At 36.7% G+C, this 17846-nt stretch overlaps 1 protein-coding gene across 1 annotated transcript in view; it reads right to left on the reverse strand.

Annotated features, from left to right (window-relative positions):
• Nucleotides 1-293: 293 nt before the first annotated feature.
• SLC30A8 (solute carrier family 30 member 8) overlaps nucleotides 294-17846 on the reverse strand; it is a gene marked incomplete at both ends in the record, with an annotated part of 47660 nt that continues 30107 nt past the window's right edge. Inside the window, 4 exons of the mRNA XM_080694466.1 lie at nucleotides 294-439; nucleotides 2232-2366; nucleotides 9485-9590; nucleotides 11278-11428. Coding sequence (XP_080550592.1) covers nucleotides 294-439; nucleotides 2232-2366; nucleotides 9485-9590; nucleotides 11278-11428 — 538 coding nt within the window. The remainder of the gene's footprint in view (nucleotides 440-2231; nucleotides 2367-9484; nucleotides 9591-11277; nucleotides 11429-17846) is intronic.

Here is a 17846-nt window from a genome sequence, read left to right on the forward strand (position 1 = left end):
GAACCTTTTATTGCCTGAGGTTACAAACAAACAACTGTTATTTCAGCCCCAGCAAGGAATCATCTATGCATAGTCGTGTAACTGAACACAGCTACTGTTGGGTGTATAACCCAAGTGATTGATGGATCTACCTGCGTTTTCACTTATGGTGGGTGGAGCTAAATAAGGAAGAATGAAATATGCATTGCACTGCATCATGGCTTTCTCAGACTTCTTCCATTTGTTTATTTCTTATGTTCCAGGAGCAGCATATCGTGGCCTATTAGATACAGGAAGATGGTGGTATCACTAAGCTAGTCCCGAGGGTCTTCACAGAAAAGGCATTCAGGGTCCTGGTCAGCTGTAGATTCCATCTGAATGGTGAGGGAGTGCACGGTAAAGCTATTGCTGAGAGCTCTCGTAATCCCTCTTCGAACAGTCTGGCTGTCCTGGCTGTCTGCTGTTGATAAAGAACCACAGTGAGATTGGCTCTGATTGTGCATGTGGGAAGTGGTCATGACTTCAGTGACGGGAGCCTTGTCTTGGGAGTTCTGAGGGGGGAAGAAGAAGCCATAGCGTCTCTGCCACATTCACAAAGACAAGGCAGATGGACATTCTAGTATGGTCAAGTACCCGTTACTATGGGAACTCTTCCTACACACAGTGAACTCTGGAGTCTGGCGCTCCTAGGAGCTGAGCAAAGGAGGGGAGATGAGACCCAGAAAGGACCAAGGCAGACCTGTTATTTCTTATGTAGTCCCGCTCACCAGCCCCCAGGGATCTCTGGGTTGCAGCCCTTGGATTTAATTAGAATTTATATCAAGCCAAGTGACAGGAAGCAGGCAGCATTTAGAGCTCCCTGCAGACCTTTCTGGGAGCAGCAACCCTCACAGTCATCTTTTTTTCCTGTCCCAAATGATATCAGGAGTCTGTGAAGTCCCCTGCATAGTAACCTGGTTGTTTACTATATTCTTCTATTTGCAGTGAAATATCAGTGTGGAGATGGCTGTAATTCCCTGAGGCCAGTTCTGAGCCCTTCAGAGAAGATGAGGATGTCTGAGAAAGTACAGTCTTCAAATGACTGTCCCCTGCCTCTAGTAACTTCCTGAGTCATTTTTTTCTTTCCTTTTTTTATTCATTCTTTCTTCCTTCCTCTCTCTCTCTTTCTCTCTATTGATTGATTGATTGATTGATTGATTGATTGATTTTAGCAGTCCCACCTGTCATTTTTGGCTTGGGCTCTCTCCTGAAGCAATGAAACATTCCCACTTCTTCTTTCTCCCACCCTAGGACATATTAGGAACAAAATGGTCTTCTCTTTGAAAAGTAGATATTAGTAAAGACCCAGTAGACTCATGTGGTCACAGAATGTCTAATCAGCCAGCAAAGGACCTACCATGATGCCTACAAGCACATCTTAGTCCACTGGGGCGGGGCTGTGTCTCTTTCCTCTTACTATGTTAGGCAAAACATTTCTTTGTATGTGTATGTGGTACTGGGGATGGAACCCAGGGGCGTTCTACCTCCAAGAGATACCTCCAGCCCTATTTTTTTATTCTTAATCTTAAAACAAAGTCTTACTGAGTTGCAAAGGGCCTCACTAAGTAGCTGAGGCTGGCTTCGAATCTGCCCAATCCTTCTGTCTCAGCCTCCCAAATGCTGGGATTACAAGCGTGCACCACCATGCCTAGCCAAGGCAAAACATTTTATACAGAGAAGATATTCAACCAAGATTCAGCATTTGGGAGCCTGAGACAGAGGATCACGGTTCACAGACAGCCTCAGCAACTTACTGAGGCCCTTTGCAACTCAGTGAGACCCTGTTTCAAAATAAAGAATAAAAAAATAGGGCTGGATGTAAAAATAGGGCTGGATGTATAGCTTGGAGGTAGAATGCCCTGGTACTGCACACACAAAAAAAAGATTCAGTGTTTATTTCATTCCTATATTTTTACTGGCAGAGCATCAAACCAAACAGATGAAGTTGAATTTCTGCAGTCCAGTGCCTTGATATGAAAGAGGCAGTTGGCTTTCTGCTCTGTTCTGCAGTCAGCTGCAAGGATGTCATAGGTATCATTGTTGCTATGACAACAACACTAAGTAGGTTGGTTTTCAAAGGCTCTTAGTAATGCAAAATACTCTACTGTTGTTTTGATAGTCAACACACACTATAGAAGAAAAAGAGATAAATTAGTGAATTTTCAGTACAAGGACTGAATCTTGTCCAGGGAGTTTGTAAAAATCTCACTAACCTGTGGTAACATGAGCTGAGAGGATCACTTGATTCATCGTTAAAGACCAGATGTGCAGACTATGCACAGATACCACTCCATCGACCGCTAAGATGAGCTCTTTCACACGGTTGTAATTCAGCCCCTTTGGTACACCTGATGAAAGCAAGTGGGGATCTGTTACTCAACTAAATATGGCACATAGACAGCTACCTAGGGTGTGAAATCCTCACCAAAGTATCAACTCATCCTCCTCTGTGCTACCTCCTTCAAATGTTCACAAATCAGACAATTTCAAAGGGTTTATCATCAATCAAAGGCTCCCAATGAAACACTTGCAGAATTTACCATGCAATAACTAATAACAGTAATCACCCTTTATATCTTATTAAACTAATTGTGTCTTTCCTAATGGCCTGCATGTATCCTGGAAAGCAAAATGAAACAATAAGAGATTTGGTATTCAATAAATCCTGAGTTTCATGCAATCCCACGTATTGATTTGCCTTTTAGTTTCTTGTACCTTTGGGGTCTTGTTGAGAAAGTTTTTACCGGTGACTATATGTTGCAGTGTTGGACCTATGCCCTTTTCAAGGAGCCTCAAGGCCTCTGGTTTAATTTCCAAGCCTTTAATCCATCTTGAATTGACTCTTATGCCGGGTGAGAAAGTAGAATTTATTTCCATTTGTCTGCATATGGTTAACCAGTTTTGCCAACACCATTTGTTGAACAGACTATATGTTTAGTCTCCTTTGTCAAAAATCAATTGACTGTGTGTGGATTTGTTTCTGGGTCTTCTATTCTGCTCCATTGGTCTATGTATCTGTTTTTCTGCCGGTACCATGCTATTTTTATTACGATGGCTTTGTAGTATAGTTTAAAGTCAGGTATTGCCGGGAATGGTGGTGCATGCTTGTAATCCCCGTGCTTGGGAGGCTGAGACAGGAGGATTGTACAGGTTTGAAGCCAGTCTCAGCTGCTTAGTGAGGCTCTCAGCAATTTAGTGAGAACCTGTTTCCAAATAAAGTATAAAATAGGTCTGGGAGTATAGCCCGGAGGTAGAAAAGCTCCTGGGTTCTACCTCCAGTACCACAAAAAGTCAGGTATTGTGATTCCTCCTGCATGGATTTTGTTGCTGAGAACTACTTTGACTATGTGGGTGGGATTGTATGAAACTGAAGAGCTTCTGTACAGCAAAGAAAACTGTCAAGAACTTCAATCGAGAACCAACAGAATGGGAGAAGATTTTTGCAACCTACTCCACTGATAGAGGACTAATATCTAGACTATACAGAGAACTCAAGAAACTCAGCACTAAGAAAACAAATAACCCAATAAAAAATGGGGAAGTGAATTAAATAGATACTTCACAAAAGAAGAAATTCAAATTGCCAATAAATGCATGAAAAAATGCTCAACATCATTGGCAGTCAGAGAGATGCAAATCAAAACTACCCTGAGATTTCACCTAACTCCAACTAGAATGGCAATCATTAAAAACACAAACAACAACAAATGCTAGCAAGGATGTGGAGAAGTGGGAACTCTAAGACATTGTTGGTGGGATTGCAAATTAGTATGAACACTTTGGAAAACAGTATGGAGAATCCTCAGAAGAATGGGAACAAACGTACCATTTGACTCAGCAATACCACTTCTGAGTATCTACCCAAAAGAAAGGAAACTAAACTACCAAACTACTGCATGCATATCTATGTTCATAGCTGCACAATTCACCATTGCCAAACTATGAAACCAGCCAAGATGTCCATCAATGGATGAATGGAATACAAAACTCTGCAATATGTACACAATGGAATTTTACTCAGCCATAAAGAAAAAACACAATTACATCATTTAAAGAGAAATGGATGGAACTGGACAACATTATGCTGTGAGATTAGTCAGTCACAAAAAATAAGAAATCAGATGCTTTTCCTAATATAAGAAAACTAAGGAGAAATGGGTAACAGGAGGAACTCTAGATGAAGAAGGAGATCCTATAGAGGAGCAAATACAGTGACCTGAGGGGACGGGAGGGGGGAAAGGGAAACTCTCTAAAGCACATAATGTACTTAAACATATCAAACTCAGTCACTAAGTCAAGCATGGGAAGAAGGGATAGGAAGGGAATGGGGTGGGGATTGGGTAAGTACTAATTGGGTAATGTGTGCATGTATGTCTACACAAGTCTTTTATCCCATTAAGATGTATGACTACAATGCACCAATAAAAATAAATAAATCCTGAGTGAGCATTCTGACTGCAACTATTGTGAACTTGCATAAATTGTGAAACTTTTCTGATCCTCAGCATGGCTGTCATAAACTTGAGATGATAAGAACAATTTATAGATCACAGAATTCTTTGAAGGGTAATTAGGAAAATATCTTCTCTTTGTACCTTGTAATACTATACAAATGTTACCTAACAGATAACTTAATGAACTTTTAGTAGGGTGTCTTAATATTGTAATACCATCTTAATATTTAGATTAAAAATTTTCCATTATTTTGGCTATATTAGTTAGCAGTTAGTGTCTGGGTCACAGAATAAATAGTTTGACAATAATCCTCGTTTCTTTCTTTTTTTGTTTTTTGGCAGTTCTAAGGATGAAACCCAGGGGCATTCTACCTCTGAGCTATACCCCCAGCCCTATTTTTTATATTCTTTACTTTAAAACAGGGTCTCCCTGAGTTACAAAGGGCCTCACTAAGTAGCTGAGGCTGTATGCAAACCGTGACCCTCCTGTCTCAGCCTCCCAAATGCTGGGATTACAAGTGTGTGCCACCATGCCTGACTTTATAACCCTTGTTTCTAAAGGAACAGTTTGGAACCCAAAAAGAGGTGGGGATCCTGATATCCAATCAGTTGTTATTTTAAGCTAAAATAATTGGGTGTTTCTAGCCAGAAGAGAAGGGTAAGGAAACTACAATCTCTTTTTTTAAGTGTTGCATATAGAAGATGAGAGGACATGGAAGTCTCAGGATAGTCACTCTGGTAACTTCAGAGAGACAAGCAAAGACAATGTTTGATTACAATAGTAAAACAAAAATTAATTCAATAATTTTTTTTTCAAAAATCAACTAACATGACATTGGTAAAGCCATTTGGTGAGACAGGCATATTCTTGTCAACTAAAGGTCCTCCAAAGAGGATTAGTAAAATAGGTTTCCAAAAACAACTCCTTTGTTGTTTCTACTTTAGTTAAATATAATGCACAGCGCACACAGCTGGGATGTTTCAAGTAAAGATACTTTGGCTCCCTTCCATACCTCCTGAAGGACATTTCCATGGATGAGGCTCTAAAACCTACAGATCTTTGAGTAGTTCTCAATCATGGATGTACATTAGGGTTGCTGGGGAAATTTTAGTACTCCTAATGACAAAGTTACACCCCGAGCCAATTAAATCACAATCTTTGGGGATCGGAGCCAGCATGAGTGCTCAGTGGAGGAGTCTCTCATGCAACTAAAGCTGAGATGCACTGCACCAACATCTATTAGTCCTTGGGCAGCGCTACATTGCTTGTTCTCAAGCCTGGCTATATGTTAAAAAATACCAAAGTCGCCCCAACACCAGGCAATTAGATCCACATTTCTGGATATCTCAGCGATACTTCCCAGGTGATTATGATGAACATTTAGAGTTAAGATTCACCCATTTAAAGTAATAGAAAATCCTTAGCCTTCCTTTTTTAGTATTTTAGAATCTTTCTCTTATGGGATTGCCTCCCGAGATGTAACTAAAAATGTTATCCAGTTTGGGTTCAATTTAGTTCCATTTTCTATTATTTCATGGAAGAAACAAAGAGCTAATCAATATAGTCTTCTACTCTACCAGCAGCAAAGGCTTAAGGGAATAGAAGCATTTTTTTAATTGGTTAAGCACAGAACATATGAAAACTCATGAACAAACTGTAATAATAATAATAATAATAATAATAATAATAATAACAGCAACAACAAAAATAACAACAAATATTTATTGAGAACCTACCATGTGTAAAATTTGTGCCAAACACTTTATTTAGAACAATTATTTCATTTAATCATCCTGGGAACTTTATGGTCTAGTTCTAAGTTTTACAGTTTCTATTAACTGAAGGAAAGGAAATGAGTTAGAAACATTGCAAAGGCCATATAAGTGACAGAGCCAGGATGTCAGATTCTAACACCTATACTCTGAGCAAAGTGTTATATAAATGTAAGGGTTTAGGTGCTGTAATAAAAACAGTGACTATTAGAACTAGTGTGTGTTCCCTTTGGGGACTTTCAGGTGATTCTTTGAAGACCTGCTGTCATTCATTTAGGACACTGAAATTAAGTCACCATTCCACCACCTTTTCCTCTCTCTCCCCATTCACTTTTTTGCTTTTATGGAAAAGAAAGACCACCATTACTCACTACTTATTTTACACTAACAAATAAGTTTGACAAGCAAGAAGCAAGTCCTCCAGTTATGTCAATGTTCTGTCACAGCCTAGAAACCTTTATTCTGAGACTCCAGAAAAATAGGTTTGGATAAATATTCAAATTGATGTTAAAATAAATCATTTCCCAGGCTCATAAATACATAAAGAAGAACATTCAGCATTGCCCAGAATTAAATGCATATGAAATCAATAAGGTATAATTTCACCTAACAAACAAGAAAAAGATTGTCAATCTGATTTACTCCCAAAGGTGATAAGAATGTGGAGAAATGAGCATTCTCATGTACTGTTGGTTGGAAAGTAATTAAAATAATATCTTGGGTAGAAATGGCAATATCTATCAAATTTTAAAATGCATGTAACTTTTGAAACATAAATATTACTCCTAGAAATTATTTCATTTAAAATGTACATGTACCCGGGCGTGGTAGCGCATGCTTGTAATACCAGCGCCTGGGAGGCGGAGACAGGAGGATCGTGCAGGTTCAAAGCCAGTCTTGCTGGCTTAAGAGAAACCTGTTTCCAAATAGAAATATAAAATAGGTCTGGGAGTGTAGCCCAGAGATAGAAGGGTACAAGAATGGTACATTCAACTAAAAATGTATATGTACAAGAATGGTAATCACATTATTTTTTGTTAAGTCTACTGTAAAAGACAGCGCATACACACAGTAGAGTAATTGCTATCATAAAAAATGGGATATATTTAATTACATGGTTATACCAAAGACCTCCAACTAAAAAATAAGCAAAAATAAAACAAAATACATATTTTATTTTCATTTCATATTTTATGTCATTTTTAAATTTTTCTAACTGTAATAATTCATACCAAACCAATTTAAAAACCTAATTCATAACTTGTTTTCCAGTAAAGAGTTATGTGTAGGTTTCAAAAATTAGCTAAAATGGCCCAGACTCTGCAATTTTCCTTGAATAAATTAAAAGGGATAATTACCAAGGAAGATCTATACTGAGCCAGTTAAAGCAGAATGTAGTCATCTTAAATTGTATGCCAATTTGCTTCATATCCCTTAAAGTTGATAATTTTTATAATAGTAACGGCTATGGCAACTCAGCTCTTAGTTCTCAGGAAAGAAAATGTGTGTGTGTGTGTGACTTGCCAGCATTCTCATGCTCACAGCCAGAAAGTTCATTTGCTCCTGAGTTTGAAAAATGCGTAGTGGATGTTTGACTCCATTACCCATTTTACTGCCATCCATACTACCATCTGCCAATAATATCAGTGTCCACAAGACTAGAATCCTTAAGTTTAGACTTAGTAGTGTTACTGAAGGCAGCTGTATTCTGAGACTGTATCTACCACATATTAAAATGGAATGGGCAAAAAGTTCAGCCAATATGTATTTATTTTCAATCATCTAGATATTTGATGATACAAATCTGTAGTTCTCACTGAATTTTCGAGGTGGTATTCCCAGTGTTGTATTGTAAGAATCTCTTAAATGTTATGATAAGGTTAGTCCAGTCGTTCTCAAAGTGTGGTGTGGTGCTTGGACCAGCAACATAGACATCTATCTTGTCAGAATTCAAATTCTTGCTCTTACAAACCCTCCTTCCTCACAGAACTACTGACTCAAGAACTGTAGGGCGAGGCCCAGCAATCTGTATTTTAATAAGCCCTCCAAGTGATTTTTTTACTTAAAAAGTTTGATAACTTCTGGCTTAGGATAACAAGTATTTAACTCCATAGTATCTGCTTTTCCAGTATGCAGAAGAGAAAAAATGACATCAGTTGTGCTCATTGCACATGGTCAATATGATGATGATAAATCATCGTGTCAATATTACTTGTAAATGTAAGCACTTTATGCCTGAAATACACTTTAATATAGGCTAAGCATTCATAATCCCTAAAATCTGAAATTTGATATGCCCCCCAAATCCACAACTTTTTGAACCAACATGATTCCACAAGTGGGAAATTCCATACCTGACCTGATGTAATGTGTCAGTCAAAATGCAGGCTCATACAAAAGGTCATATAAAATTGCTTCAGGTTATATGTACAAATGTATGCAAAACGTAAATGAGCTTTGTGTTTAAAGTTGGGCCCCATCCACAAGATATCTCATTATGTATATGTAAATATTCCAAAATTTTAAAATATATGAATCCCTTATCACTTTGCTTCCAGGTATGTTGTAGAAGGGCTCCTCAACCTGTATACAAAATACCTTCATTGTAAGTCAATAGCTCTCCTTATTCAACTACCATCAAATAGTCTCTCTGCTGATGAAGAGAGATTTATTCTGAATAAGAATCTTTTATCTAGTCCTTTGGAAGTCATCAGTGTCATTCGCTATGGTCATAGGCTGTGCCCAAGAATTGAAAATGTCTAGGTGTGAGAATAAATATGTAGTGCCTGGTTCATTTTCACAGCCTAGTTTTATATTTCTTATATTCTAGTCAACCAAAAAAGCTAGTTGAGAAGTTTTATTTCCCAAGTTCCTATTGTGTTCTAGAAATTTATAAAATTGCATAAGAGACAGATTCTATTTTCTTTCTTAAGCTTTTTCCAGGTGTTATTAGGGATTAGTTTGCATTTTTGCAATATTTCCTTCTAATATTATATTTAGTGTTCATACTTACTGAATTTGCACTATGGTATAATTAGAAGACATTAAAGTACAATAAAAAGCCACTTCTTTTTATATATTCCAGTATAAAGAAAAATCAAGTATTCATTTTTACCAAAATGTCTTATTAGCTTATATGTTCTCTGTAATAACAGTGAGCACACCTTGAAGCCACTCCCTTTGTGATCATAGAGAAGGAAAAGCACTGATCCTAGGAATAATAAAGAAATCCCTCTTACCTTCCATGAGTAAGATGGAGAAGTCCCTTAAGATCATGATGGTGCTAGACAAAACCAAGATGGAAAAGACGAACGTGCAAATTGGGTCAGCTATTTTGTAGTCTGGCTAGAAAATACAGCAACTCTGGTTAATGGAATTCAGATTTCCCGCAAAGAAAGCCTGATTAACAAAATAAATAAGTTTCTCTCTTTCCTTCTCCCTGACACTCATTTACCCTCCTGATGCTTGACATTCAACTCAAAGTCAAAACATTCTTCCCAAACACTCAATCCTTCCTTTTAGCTTCAAATTACCAGTTACAAAAAGTGGAGACTTATAAGATGTCATCTCCCTATAATTTAAGAGATAAAATGAAAAATATTCTTAAGTGTTCTCTTGAACAAATAGATTCATAGGTTAAGTTTTACCAAAAAAACATTTCAATCCCCAATTCAGCAAAAAAAAAATCTTTCATATTAATGAAGTACAGATTATATGATGAAAATGTGCCTAAAGATACCCACATTGACCAGTGACTTCAGTCTCAAGCAAAATGAGAAGAAATATTATCATTTACTGAGAGGTCACATGTGTCTGCAGTACAACTGGTCCCTGGTCTTGGAGGACTGGAATTAGTTTATTTCTTTCCCTCCCCAGGAGGACACATCCTAGAAGCAGACATCTTTAATACAATACCAAGGGTGTAAGCCAAGGTCCCTTCTTGTACCTTTTTCATTGGAATCCTTGGCTCCAGAGTGAAACACTTGTTATTCTGCCCTTGATGAAACTCAGTGCCACAGAAAGTCTATGCCCTCTTCCCTCTAAAAGACTCATCGTCAACATAACCTCTGTAAGGGGTCTATCAAACTTTTCCAACCCTTACAACTTAAAAATATTTTCACTTTAGACTTGAAGCTTTCAAGCAGCATTTTCTCAGTTGAATTCATATGTCTGTTCATTTTTACTTACATGTTTTCACATCTTAGGAAAAATAGCAAAGAACCTGTGCAAATTGGACATTCATGATAAGAAAAGGCAGAGATAAATGTTCTCCTCTTTTGCCCCCTACCCCCAAACAACTCTGATCTTTCTTGATATTACCAGATAGATACCTATAGTGAATTTATATCTATAGTATTTATTTAGAGTTGGAAGCCCATATTCATTCCTGTTTTGCATGTGAATCCTTCTTTGGGTGGAAATAAGCCTTTCCTGCAATTTGAGCAATGTTATTAGGACAGTGAGTCAGTTGTTCTACTGTCCTCCAACCAGGCAACAGGTAGAGGACCCAAGCTAGGTCTACTCAACTCCCCTTCCTAGTGATATGAATCTTCATCAGTGATAACAAGAGGAAAAATTTTTCTCAGCCACATTTATTTCAACACAGTCCTAGGACAGATTTTCTATAGTTTCTGAAATTTAGATAACAAAGTTGCCCTTATTTTCTCCTTGATTTCTGTCGAAGAATACCTTTAATAAATTTAAATCAGTAATTATCTTTTCTGCTTATTAAATAATCCAAAAATCTTTTCTGTTGCTTATAACCTAAGAACTGAGATATTTCGTTTCATTGCTGTCCATCTTAACACTTTGACAAAAAGAACTATTTTCTTTAAAGAGAGAGTTGTAGCCCAATATTTAAAATAGCTCTTAACAATGAGAAAAATTTAAGATTTAATGCCTGGAGTGTTTGTGTTAATCTTGCAATGTAGTCTGTATAGGTAAGAATAGGCTGGGGATATTTGCAATATTGGAGGGTCAGCTTTCATACTATCTAATTATTACTATAGAGGGTAAACTCAAAGACACTCACCTTAAAGTAGATAATAAGTGCACTGATTAGCACACTGATGCTTTGAAATACATCCCCAAGGGCATGCACAAAGGCTGCTCTGACACTGGCATTAGCTTGTACTTCCTTGTTAGTGTGGCCAAGGTGTGTCTGATGCAAAATCACAGTTAGTCTGAAAGAGAGTAGTGTTCTCGGTATACAAGAAATTAGCCCTTAAATACCTATGCAGTACAATGAGAGAATTGCCAATTTCTGGCATTACACAAAATAGCGAGTAGTTTGAAAATGCATACTTTAAAATGTACTACTTTGAGCCAGGTATAGTGATGCATTACCGTAATCCCAGTACTTGGGAGGCTGAGACGGGAAGATTGCAGGTTCAAAGACAGCCTCAGCAACTTAATATCTACAGTTTGAAAATGCTCCCTTCATCATTCACAGAGCCTTACCTCTTGATGCCTCAGTTCCCCACCTCAGTTTTAAAATTATTGCTCAATTTTCTGAGTTAAACAATTAAAAGAAAACTATTTGATCTATTATCACTAGCTAGATTCTGTCTCCTATCAGTTAACCTGAGCCTGCGTTTCACATTGGTGCTGGAAGAGTGTGGGCAGATCGATGCAAATCCATCATCTCTAGGAGATAAATACTCCCGGCACATGTACTGCTGAATGGGGTCAATAACATCATCTTTGCATAAAGAGAACAATATGTCCTCAAGGCAGCAGGGAGAATGAAAGTATTAATAATTTCCTGAGAGTCGTATGTCACAGAAGTCTTGTCAATGCTACACAGTGATGAAGGCTACACCAGCCAACTACCTCATCAATCTGGTGCCTTAATGTTGTACTTCAACTTTCAAAATAAACACCATCAGAATGTTCTTTTTGTCCAACTGCTTCTAGACATTGACCTCAACATTACAGGTATTTTCCATACTTAGACAAGGAAATTAAAAAGCCCTGTTTTCTCTGTGCAAGCAGATGGTTATTTATAGATAAAGGTGCCAAGTGCTGACAATGTTTTCTTCAAGAACTGGGTTTACAGGTTTCAAGTGCAGCTAGATGCTCTATTGTGTGAATATAGAGATATAAGAACTACAATTGGGAATAGAATGACTCCTTGGGGATCCAAAATCAGGACAGAAAGTTCCAGTAGAAACTGCAGAAAGGGATTCTGGGATGAAAGCTGTACACAGAAACTTAAGGCTATTTTAGGCCTTTTTCCTGCCTAAAATATTCACTCCCCTCAGCCTATTTACAATGAACTTTTGAATTAAGTTCAGTTGTCTATCCTTCCAATTAAATCAAATTCTTCTGTGGATACTACTTATAGTAACAGTCTTTAGTTGGCATATTATAATTAGAAATGTCTGTGTGTGTGTTTGTGTATGTGTGTGTGTGTGTGTGTGTGTGTGTGTGTGTGATCTCTGTTGTTTCAATTATAATTAAATCTGGAATGTGGAGGGATCACATATATTTTTACTCACATTGTGGCCCAAGCATATAATTGTACCTGCACATGATTTTCCAAGTCCCCACCCCTTTGTAGATAAAATAAGTAAAAGAATGAATGACAATGTTATGAGCATATATGGCAGTTCTGGAACAGAATCTATTAATGGCCAGCCATTTTAAGCTATCTAAAGAACTTTGAATGGCAACCCATAGTTGAGTTTGTTTCTACCCAAATACTGACAACCTAAAAACTATGTATTCTGTTATTAAGTCTTAGCAGACAGCAATTATTCCCCTTTGTTATCATAGTCTAAGGTTCAAGAGACACTCTTCATGAAAAAATAAAAACCTGAATATATAGTATCCTAAATTATAATTGGTTTTTATGTTACAAAATATTCAGAAAGAATTTTTAAGCTAAACATTTCTTATTAGCCATCAGTGAAATGGTTATCATTTTATCCTTGCTCTAATACCTCCTAAAGTTGCAGATAAGTAGAATCAGGGTATAATTTACAGAGCCTACTAGTTTATCCTTTTGACTTGGACAAAAATGCTAAACTGGGTTGGGGATGTAGCAGGAATGAGGCCTTGGGTTCAATCCCCAGTAAAACACACACACACACACACACACACACACACACACACACACACACACACATAAAGTGCTGAACATTGCAATATGTTGTGAATGTATCTGTACACATATAAGTACTTTTATAATACATTTATATTACTTATGCTTCTGGACAAATAACTATATATACCTACAGTCCTCCTATTATTGCTCATTAAAAAATTACCCAGATTTCATATATTCATGGAACTGAACAAAATTATGTAAAAAGAAAGATTTAAAAATTCAACATAAGCCTGGCGTGGTGGCACATGTTTATAATCCCACCATTTGGGAGGCTGAAACAGGAGGATCCGGGTTTGCAGACAGCCTCAGCTACTTAGTGAGGCTCTGCAACTCAGTGAGACCCTGTTTCAAAATAAAGAATAATAAAATAGGGCTAGAGGTATAGCTTGGAGGTAGAATGCCCCTGGATTCCATCCCCAGTTCCATAAAGAAAGAAAGAAAGAAAGAAAGAAAGAAAGAAAGAAAGAAAGAAAGAAAGAAATAAGTAAGTAAGTAAAAATTCAACCTATCCGAGTGTGGTGGCACAGGATTGTAATCCTGGCATTTGGGAGGCTGAGACAGAAGGATCCAAATCAAGGCCAGCCTCACTTAGTGAGGCCCTCTGCAATTTGGTGAGACATTGTTTCAAAATAAAATATAAAAAAAAAAATAGAACTGAGGGTATAGCTCAAAGGCAGGATGCCCCTGAGTTCCATCCCCAGTACTGCAAAATAAATAAATAAATAAATAAATACCCAACCTTGAGGAGTAAATTCACTATTTTTTTGTTTTCTTCCTTTCTGCTGCTTTTTAAAAAAACTAGTACACTAAATCAAGCTCTCCTGAAGCTAAGCTTTAAGTTTAGCTTAGTGCCTGCTTTAATATATGAGATTCCCCTACTTCACTGTCGAATGTTTGATTTTCATCAAAAAATTAGTTTCTAAATTTAATGTGAATCAGAGTCATATTAGATGCATGAATGACACAACTACAGTGACTTTTTGAAGTTTTTCTTCATGAAATTTTTAAAGATAAATTCAAAAGGGGACAGTGTGTGTGTGTGTGTGTGTGTGTGTGTAGGTGTGTGTGTGTGTGTAGGTGTGTGTGTGTGTGCTACTTGAGACTGAACTCAGAGGCATTCTGAGCTATACTCCTACTCCTTTATTATATATTTTTAATTGGTGCATTGTCGTTGCAGTACACCATGGAAGAGACATACATGCACATATCACTCATTTAGCCATTCCTCAGTTCCTTAATTTCCCCCTCATTCCCTCCTCTTCCCTCCTTCTCATGTTTGGCTTAGTGATTGACTTTGATATGTTTGTGAATGTACTTCATGTGCATTAGAAAGTTTCCCTCTTCCTCCTTCCCATCAACCCCAGTTAGGCCTACTTATTTGCTCATCTCTAGCTTCTCCTCCTTCATCTAGGGTTCTTCCTATGTCCCTTTTTCTCCCTAGTTTCTGCATATGACAAAAAATATGTTTTTTTATTTTTCTGTGATTGACTAATCTCACTTAGCATAATGGTCTCCAATTCCATTCATTTGCCTGTAAATGATGTAAGTTTGTTCTTCTTTATGGCTGAGTAAAATTCCATTATGTACACATCCCATAGTTTTGTGATCCATTCATCTGTTGATGGACATCTTGGCTGGTTCCAGAGTTTGGCAATTGTGAATTGTGCAGCTATGAACATAGATATGCATGCATTAGTTTGGTAAGTTTGGTTTTCACTTTGGGTAGATACCCAGTAGTGGTATTGCTGGATCATATGGTAGGTTCATTCTCATTCTTCTGAAGAGCCTCCATATTGTTTTTCAAAGTGTTTGCACTAATTTGCAATCCCACCAACAAAGTATTAAAATTCCCACTTCTCCACGTCCTTGCCAGCATTTATTGTTGTTTGCATTTTTAGTGATTTTCATTCTAGTTGGAATCATGGTTAGCTTTATTCTTAAGTATTTTTTTTTAGAATATCCTGAGTAGAAATGTTTTCTGGATTCCTTTTTCAGTGGACTTACATTTGTCATACAGAAAAGCTTCTGCTTTTTTAAGATTGATTTTGTATCCAGATAGTTTGATAAACTTGTTGGTCAGATGAAATCTCAGGGTATCTTTGATTTGCATCTCTCTGATTGCTAATGATGTTGAGCATTTTTGCATACATATATTGACCATTTGAATTTCTTCTTTTGTGAAGTGTCTATTTAGTTCACTTGCCTATATTTTGATTGGGTTATTTGGTTGTGTTTTTTTTTTTAGCTGTGAGTGTCTTGAGTTCTTTGTATATTCTAGATATTAGTTCTCTCTCAGAGGAATAGTTGGCAAAAAATTTCTCCCATTCTGTTGGCTCTCTTTTGAGGTTCTTGATAGTTTCCTTTGTTTTAGAGAGCTCTTCAGTTAACACAATCCAACATATTGATCTTCCTTTTAGTTTCTTGTGCCTTTGAGTGCTTGTTGAGAAAGATTTTACCTGTGCCTATGTGTCACAGTATTGAATCTATACCCTCGTCAAGGAGCTGCAAGGTCTCTGATCTTATTTTCAAGTCTTTGATCCATCTTGAATTGACTCTTTTATAGTGTGCGAAAGCAGGGTTTATTTTCATTTTTATGCATATTATTAACCAGTTCTGCCAAAACCATTTGTTGAGCAGGCTATCTTTTTTCCAGTGTATGTTTTTGACCCTTTTGTCAAAAATCAATTGGCCATAAGTGTGTGGATTTTGTTCTGAGTCTTCTATTTTGCTTTATTGGTCTATATGTCTGGTTTGTTCAGTCTGTTTTTATTATTATGGATTTGTAGTATAGTTTAAAATCAGGTATTATGATGATACCTTCTGTATAGTTTTTGTTGCTAAAAACTACTTTGGCTATTATGGGATTTTTGTTGCTCCAAATGAATTTAAGGACTGCTTTTTCTATGTCTGTGAGGAATGGCCTTGGTAATTTAATGGATATTGTGTTGAAACTATAGATTACTTTTGGAAAAATGTCCATTTTAATGATAGTTACTCTGCCTATCTAAGAACATGGAACATGTTTCCACCTACTAAGGTCTTATTTGATTTTTTAATGATAGTTACTCTGCCTATCTAAGAACATGGAACATGTTTCCACCTACTAAGGTCTTATTTGATTTTTTTCAATGTGTTATAATTTTCTTTGTAGAGATCTTTCACCTCCATGGTTAGCTTTATTCTTAAGCATTTTATTTTTTATGGGATATCCTGACTTGAAGTATTTTTTGGATTTCCTTTTCAGTGGACTTAATGGCTGTCATACAGGAAAGTTTCTACTTTTTTAAGATTGATTTTTTATCCAAAAACTTTGCTGAATTTTTTTTATCAGTTCTATAAGGTTTTTGGTTGAGTTTGTTGGGTCTTCCAAGTAGGGTATCATGTCATCTGCAAATAGGGATAGTTTTAGTTTTTTTCTATTTTTACTCCTTTAATTTCCTTTTCTTGTCTTATTGCTCTAGCTAGACTCTCACGTACTATATTTTTAAAAAGTAGTGATGATAAACATCCTTGTCTTGTTGCTATTTGTAGGGAAAATTCTCACAGTTTTCCCCCATTTAATATGATGTTGGCTGTGGACCTATTGTATATTTTCTTTATGATGTTAAGGGAAGTTCCTTCTATTCTGATTCTCTGCAGTGTTTTTAGCATAAATGGGTATTGGATTTTGTTGAATGCTTTTTCAGCAGGAATCTTTCAATCATCACTTCCTTTAAGATTGATTCAAGACTTCCTGGATAAGAGAATTGACCTACAAGTAGAAACTAAAGAAAATTTAGCTAACACTGCTTAACAAAGACTTTTCATGCAGTCACTATGATGCAATGATAAAATAGACTAATTTTTAGGGAAATGAATTTTCTGTTACTCTGATAAAATATACAAAAGTAATTCCATAAAAGAGAATTCAAAAGTAGAAAAGAAACTAAAGTAAATAAACTGCAAGATTCCTTCCAACTTAGCTTTCTGGGAACTTGTAATCATTTACCCAACAAAAACTGAGCAGGAGAAACTCACATATATTCCTGTCATTCTTTACTTCCTTAGGATATATAATTATAGAAAGAAATATATATATACATATATATATATATATCTTTACTATATTTTATATATGTAACTATATATGTGACTGCATATAGCCACATATCATAAGGAGTCACCAACATGCATCACAGAGCAGAATGACTCAGAGCTCAATTCTGGATCTATGGTTCTGGATTTAAATCCTGGATCTACAGCACCTAGTTGGCAATGTATTTAACTTTGCTGAGCTGCTGCTTCCTTATTTGTAAAGTTGGGGTGATATAAACATTAAACTCAATGACATATATTAAAAAGATACTATCCTGTCTCTAGCATATTAGAATCTTACAAATTTGGCAAATTATGGAAGCCAATATGTAAAAACACTTTAGTTCAGCTGGGTGTGGTGGCGCAGGCTTGTAATCCCAGTACTTGGGAGGCAGAGGCAGAAGGATCACAGGTTC

This window comes from Muscardinus avellanarius (assembly GCF_963383645.1).
Source record: "Muscardinus avellanarius genome assembly, chromosome: 4".
Lineage (NCBI taxonomy): Eukaryota > Metazoa > Chordata > Mammalia > Rodentia > Gliridae > Muscardinus > Muscardinus avellanarius.